The 7,718-nt window shown below is 31.1% G+C and overlaps 1 protein-coding gene across 1 annotated transcript; it reads left to right on the top strand.

Moving 5' to 3' along the window:
* Nucleotides 1-3,284: 3,284 nt before the first annotated feature.
* On the top strand, nt 3,285-7,497 carry LOC112784253 (ceramide synthase LOH2). Its single transcript, XM_025827409.3, has 6 exons — nt 3,285-3,818; nt 4,732-4,940; nt 5,564-5,719; nt 6,139-6,324; nt 6,421-6,599; nt 7,125-7,497. The coding sequence occupies exons 1-6, from the start codon at nt 3,699-3,701 to the stop codon at nt 7,139-7,141; spliced, it is 867 nt and encodes a 288-aa protein (XP_025683194.1). The 5' UTR covers nt 3,285-3,698; the 3' UTR covers nt 7,142-7,497.
* The last annotated feature ends 221 nt before the right edge of the window (nt 7,498-7,718 follow it).

Here is a 7,718-nt window from a genome sequence, read left to right as displayed (position 1 = left end):
ATCACAATTTAAAATTTTATAACCAATAAATGATAAAGAAAAAAGAGCTCCAAGCATCACAATTCTACAAAATTGCTGATTATATATTATAGAAGATCTCCTAGCATCACAAGGGATATTAGCTTATTGTATCACTATATGGGTTCTCTTTCAAAAGATTAGAAATTTGCGAATGCATATACCAAAAAAGCTGGGACACGTTTTGCCATAAATTTGTAACAACTCAACAAACAGAAAATCGGAGAAGCCCTCAATCTTAGTTGTTGCTTTATGTTTATAGAAAAATTGTATAAAAATGTTATAAAAATTATAAAAACTGAATTAGACTTGACAATCTTACATTAACCTTATACAATTTTTGAACAAGCAAAATACATGTTTTAACACTCCCATAACACAAGAAAATCAACCATTCAAAGTTTCATAACCATTAATTGATAATTGATAAAGAAATAAGAGGTCCTGTCAATACAATACTACAAAATTCCTGATTATAAATTATAGATTATAGAAGAAACCCTAGCATTACAATCGTAGAATTGCGAGAGGTATTGGTTTATGGTATTACTACGATTCTATTTTAATACATTATATATTTGCAATAGTACATACCAAAAAATTTGTACCACGCTCTATCACAAAGTTGTTACAACTCAAACAACAAATCTAAAAAAGCCCTCAATCTTTAATTACCCGGTTATTCTTGTGTTCCTGTAAAAAAATTATATAAAATTTTTACAAAAATTATAAAACTAAATTGAACTTGACAATGCTTCATAAAAAAAATTCAGCAACCAAAAAACCAGTTTAAACAAGACATTCACACTCTCGTACCAAAAGAAAATTACAATTTAAAATTCCATAATCAATAAATGATAAAAAAAGAATAGCTCCTAATATCACACTACTACAAAATTGTTTATTATAGATTACAGATTATAGATTATAGATTATCAAAGAACTCCTACCATTATAATCCTAACCTTACAAGAGGTATTAGTTTATTCAATCACTACTTGAGTTTTCTTTTAATAGATTACAAATTCGTGATTGGAAATACTAACAAAGTTGAACACACTATGCACAAAGTTTTACAACTTAACAAAGCACAAATCGAAAGCAAAATCCAAAAAATAACAATAAAAAAGATAATTATTATGAAAATAAAATTAAAATCATAAACATGTCAAAAAACAATGGAAGAAAAAAAAACCAACAGCAGGACTTGAGAATGATATAGAAAGTCACACCAAACTCAACAACGAGACAGAGAAAAACAAAAGACCGACGTCGCGACAGCAGACAAGAAGATGCGATACTAATAGCATGAGAGTAGCATAAATCGGTAAAAACCTAAGAATAACCTATGTAACATTTTTTTTCTTTCCGGTAGGGGTTTTGACTGGCCCATACCCGAAAACATACTCTTTTCTATTCGCCTCGAAGCACATGGAATTTGCCAATTTTGTAAAGAAAGAAGAACTGAATAGTTATCTTTTCATAATAGCCCGTGTAATTAATAATAAATGGGAGAGAATTGGAGAGGTTTTGGAGCATAAGCCTTCCACCGAAAATCATAGCGGAGCTAAAGAGAGACTCCAACACATCAAAATAGGTGTCTCTTTGTCGCTAGTGTAGGTCTAATGGAGTCGGTTGGTCATGATTGTTGTCATCTGAAAATCATGGCGTTTTCTTGGAGATAAGGGTTCTTCTCCAGAATCGGTTTTGCATTTGGAGTCAGACAGCCAACAGCAGCGACAAACAGGCATCTCCCTCTCCCATGGCAACGATTTCTCGGGCTTAGAAAGTCATTCATGGCAAAGGCAGAAGGGAGTGGGTTCAAGAATGTCTAAATCTATCGCCGTCCAGAACGATAGTGGAAGCACCGCCTGAAGATGTTTGAAGACATCACATCGGCAATAACAGAGTAATAGAAGAGTTCTATCAAGTTCCTGATAACTTTTCTGGTGTTTGAATGAGGGGATTAGTTTTGCTTGTCTGTGTCAATTTGTTTGTTCAGCCCATGACAATAAAAAAATAATAACAATAATAAATAATTTAATTTACTTGATAATTTTTTATAGTAGGTTAACTTTTAAAGAGTGCTACATTCTCTACCATAGTTTTCAGAACCGAACCGGTGATCGAACTGTACTGGGTCACTGGGTTATTAGTTCAACTGGTAGGTCATTGGTTGAACCGATTGACCCGGTCCAATATAAATAAAAAATAAGAAATAGTAAAAAATTTAAAATTAAAATTTAAAATACATATTTTCACTAATATTTTAAGAATATCTAGCTATTCTAAAATAATATGGAATAGGAACAATAAGTATTTTGTTAATTTTACACTATCATAAATATTTTTATTTTTTATATTAAAATAACTATTATTTTCAAATTTTAATAATTTATTAATTAGTTTATATCTATTATATTATTATATACTACAAGTATTTATTAAAAATAATATTAATAGATATTATATAATTGTGAAAAGAAAAAAATAAGTGAGTTTATAATTATTGTTAAATAAAAATATAATTAATTTAAGACCACGTAAGTTTATAACTAAAATTAAAATAAATTAAATAGAAGTAAACTATTTGATAAAAGATATTTATATATATTATAATTTGCATATATCTTAATAAGAAATATGACAGTTCAATGGTAAAGAAGGACATTTTTTTCATAGCGGTAAAAATATAAATTTTAAAATTTTATACAATTTTAAAATTTTATACGACACAGAGACACAACATATACATATAATATAAAGTATTTTTTAAATGAATTACAATAATATTTTAATATTTTATTAATATTAAAATATAAAATAATTTTTAACTGTTTTTAGTGTTTTCTTTTTATTATATAAATTATTTAAAATATTTTTTATTTTAATAAATTATAATATATATTATTTTTAAATTTAATTAAAAAAACATACTAAAAATAAGGTTAGACACACTATCATATGATAGTATTTAAGTGTGTTCAAATGTATTTGAAAAAGAATTTTTTATTTTTTATTATGATATAGTTGAACACAGTATATTGAACAAGTGTCGATGAGAATCATATCTAAAATGTGTCCAATATGCAAACACAGCAACTTAGTAAAGTGTATGTACTAGTACTTCATATATTCTAAGTATTAAAAAAGATTTTTTTTTTCAAAAGGATAAAAAAAAATTAAGATACTTTTGCCACGTGTGTGTTGACAAAAGGGTCCCACCAGAAACGAAAATAAAAGAGATTTTTCAAAGATGAGGGGTCGGAACTCGGATGGGAGATCAATACAAATACAAAAGAATACCTTTCAGTCAACAAAAAAAATACAAATACAAAAGAAAAAAAACAAGGAAAAAAAAAAGGAAAAAGCAAACAATACAAACCCTCGCCATTTCTGTTTCGGTTTCTGTTGCTTCTCTATTGCTCGTCACACTTTCCCTCCCTCCTTACCTTCCGTTCTTCCCACCCTTCCTCTTCACGTTTTCTGCTTCCACCCTCATTTTCAGGTAACGCCAGATCTCTGCTTCCGCAACAAACCACACACATATATAAATAAAATCATTTGCATTTTGCGTCCTTTCGATGCCATGATCTCTCTGCTCCTCTTCGCCTCTCAACCGATTCAACCTTCCTTCTGAAAATAACAGAAATTCTTTCAGCTACCTCCATTCCCTTCCCATGGATTCCTTTCTTTCCAGCAATGCCGCCGCGCCACAGACTTCGGATTTCTCCCTCGCGATCTGCTTTTCTTTCACATTTTTCATCGCCAGGTTCTTGCTCGACAGATTCGTCTTTCGCGTAAGATTTCTTTCTCTTCGCTGATTGTTCTTTATAGCTTCGGATTTTTTTTGTTCTTTTGGTTTTGGATTCTGCTTGTTCTTCTTGATTTCAGCTCCGAAATGTTGCACATAATCTCTTTGTTTCGTTATGCTGGATTGTTGTTGTTTTGTGGTTAAGTTTGATCTCTAGTTGGTTATTTAGTCAAAGGATCTTTGATGTTGACCTGTCAAATGGAGTTAATTAATGCACGGGATCGGGAAAAAAAATGGAGAGTATTTAAGATAACACAATTGCTCTAATCGACGCATAGAATGCTAGAATAGCAAAATTTCGTAATGCATTGCAGCTCATATTTATTGAATTCTAACTTTGTTTATTCCGTTTAGCTCTTTTCATTTGTATTTATAATTCATATTATCTTGACATTTAAGAGGTATTATTATTAGGTTATGTATATATGACGAACCCTAGAGTGTAAGTTGTTGAATCAATGCGAGTGCTTTTTGTTCCTTATTTCTTTCTTCTTTTAGTATCATTTCTTTTCTTCTTACGGTAGAAGCGACCGTGGAGTTTGCTTTATTGGTAGGCTTTAGTTTCTAATCTTTTCCCATTCAACAAAGGGAAGCAAAAAGCAAAGCACGATTATGGGTAATGGATTTTGGAAGACGACTATCCCTATTAAGAAAGTATTATTGTCAGAATAATTAATTGTTTTCTTCATCTGCTGTCTTGTGAAGCAAATCATGAAGTAGCATGATCAAGCAATAGTTTTTTCTTGGCATAAGCTATAGATAATCTCAATTTTGTCATGTTTCATGAAGTTTGCATTGATTCATTTATTGACCCACAGAAAAGGCATTTTTAGAATAATAATACCACTTTTATACCATATTCCTTTATTCATATTTCATAAAAAAATTGTTGATTACAGAGGTTGGCTATCAGGATGCTGACAAGGGGTGGGGCTCCTTCAAGGATTACCAAGGAAATGCAAGTAAAGATTGAAAAATGCTCAGAGTCAATGTGGAAGCTAATATACTATGCTACAGCTGAAGCATACATTCTTAAATCCATCTATCAGGAACCCTGGTTTACTAATACAAAATTATACTTCATCGATTGGCCAAATCATGAGCTGAAGTAAGTAATTTGTGTAGCATGATAACTACATATATCTTGTTACGGCAAATTTTTTTTTTTTCCATTTTAATGAAATACATACATTTTTCTTTTTGACTTTATTGTTTACGTTTATGTTCTTCATTTCATATTGATTTTCTTAGCATTTTGCAGTTTTAACAGTTCAGATCTAGAGTGAATTTTATAATCCATAAACCTGTGTTCACATGTTGCAATGGTATGGAAGAGAGAATTTTGAGCTTAAGAAGTTACTAGAAACTGAAAATTGGTCATTTTTCGGAACTCGACATAAATTTATATCCAGGTTTTGATAAACAACTGAGAACATGACCAAAAAAGGAAAATGAGAATTTTGGAAATCAATAGATGCATTCCTATGATAATGTACACAAGTATAACACTGTACAGTATTTAATAAGTTTTGAGACTAATTTTAGCCTCTCGTTTTCTTTTACTGATGGCTGTTGTTTGCCATTTGGTTATATATAATGTGAAGCCAACTCACATGAGGAGAAATAATAACTGTACTTTGGAGGAGATTCTATTTATTCAAATTTGAGTTCTATTAATAGAAAAAGGTATATTAAATGTTGTATTGCCTCCTGTTTCATTTACTTTTCCAGGAATCCTGTAAAGTTTTACTACATGTTGCAATGTGGGTTCTACATCTACAGCATTGCTGCTATTCTCACCTGGGAGACTCGAAGGAAGGATTTTGCAGTCATGTTTTCTCACCATGTAATCACCGTTATGCTGATTGCAGGCTCGTATGTAACAAGGTAGTACCTTAACCTTATATATGAATAATATACCATTGCCTCTTCTACAGGTAATAGATGTAGAACTTAGTTATTATTTTGTTATTTTCTTTAGAATGAAAAATCTCATCTGGTTGATCACATTTGATTCTCATTAATGATATCAGAAAAAACTGTGTTTCGCATCGTTGTCGCACTAATGTGTTTTGTATTTGTCTCCTACATAATGTTCATAGTTCATTTTCAATACTTAATAATTAAACGTGACTTGAATTCTAGTTTCTGTAAATGCTCAATGACTGTAGTTTAGTTTGAGTGTTTTAGATAATCAAAATTTCATAAATGGCATCAGCATCAAATCATCAAAATAGATAGATTTTGAAGAACCCAAAAAAAATAAATAAAAGATAGATGCTAATGACTTACAATTGTGCTTGCAGTTTCTTCAGAGTTGGTTCCATAATACTTGCCATTCATGATGCAAGTGATGTATTCATGGAAGCTGCCAAGGTTTTCAAATATTCTGAAAGAGAATTTGGTGCTAGCGTGTTCTTTGGATTCTTTGCACTTTCATGGCTCATATTGCGGCTAATCATCTTTCCCTTTTGCGTTATTAGAGCAACAAGGTTGATCTTGTGTTTTAGTGATTTGTTTAACTTCATTTTGGTTTTTGAGGCACTTTTTAATTGTTTTTTTGTTTGTTCTCATCATTGGATTTCCAGCATTGACTTGATTGATCACTTAAACCTAGCAGAGGCTTTCCCCACAATGCTTTACTACTTGTTTAATACACTACTCATTATGCTGCTCATCTTCCATCTATACTGGTGGATGCTAATATGTGCAATGATCCATAGGCAGCTGAAAAATAGGGGAAAAGTTGGTGAGGATATTAGATCAGGTAAGCATATTACGTCAATGCAGACTTGAGTACGTTATTATTATTTTTTGTTTTTGAGGAACCAGTTCATTGTTAGGATCTCTTCTCCCACTCACTATTTTCATTCATGTTCATACTTCTTCCTCTGTTGAAATAATATATTAATAGGTTATGAGAATTTGAAGTTTGAAAATGAGTTTGCCTATAGCAGACATTCCAAAGAGTTACCGTGTATAATGTCTGCAAATTTTTTTATTTTATTTTGAGGGATGCCAACAGTATTAAATTGTCCAGACCTTGGAGAAAATGTGGCGGAGATTGTCCAGACCTGTGACTATTTTACTATCAATATGTGTAATTGTTAATTTTAAAGAAAAGATTATTAACCCTTTATTGCCTTTTGTTTGATAGGCATGATTACTATTACAACCAAATCTAATTCTTCTTTAAGAGTCTCCAGCGTACACTTGTTTTTACTTATTACCTCATCTTCTATACTTTGCTTTGCTGAAGGGAATCTCTTAATTTTTTTTTTTTCTTTTTCAGATTCAGACGATGATTGAACAAGCAAAGGTTGCTGGGTTTCCTTTGTTCTTGCTGGTTGGTGGTAACTCTGCTGATACAGCTATTGACTTGTCTGTAGATTTCTGAGTTCCTTTGGTTAATATAACCAATTGAAGGAGGCTGAATTTTCCTTAGTTTCAGATTTTTCATGATTACTTTAGTATAAAAAGGAAGCAGGGAAACCATCTTAGCATATTTTGATTCATACATTTTTGCTGTGTAAATGATAGCCATTCCTGTATAATTGTTTTCTTACCAAACAAACCTTAGGTTAGCCAGGGCTTGATGAAAGGTAGCCGATAAAGAATGATAATTGAAAAAAAAAAAAAAAAATCAGTGATTCCTTTTGGTAAAATCTGGTTCCCCATCTAGAGTTGCGACTTGGAGCAATTAGTAATGCTTTTCTGACCATTAAGATGCCATTTTCCTGTAAAATTGTGGTCTTGCGGGTTTTCAGGATTTCAATGACTTGGGAGTCGGGATTACCTTGTTTTGTTTTCAAGATCTTTGTCTAATTTTTATTTTCAAACTTTGGAAAGAATATATGTGGCTACCTTAAGAATTTTTTTTTTCCAA

This window comes from Arachis hypogaea, chromosome 20 (genome assembly GCF_003086295.3).
Source record: "Arachis hypogaea cultivar Tifrunner chromosome 20, arahy.Tifrunner.gnm2.J5K5, whole genome shotgun sequence".
Classification (NCBI taxonomy): domain Eukaryota; kingdom Viridiplantae; phylum Streptophyta; class Magnoliopsida; order Fabales; family Fabaceae; genus Arachis; species Arachis hypogaea.
The sequence above is the reverse complement of the archived record's forward strand: the minus strand, read 5'-3'. Positions and strand labels throughout refer to the sequence as shown.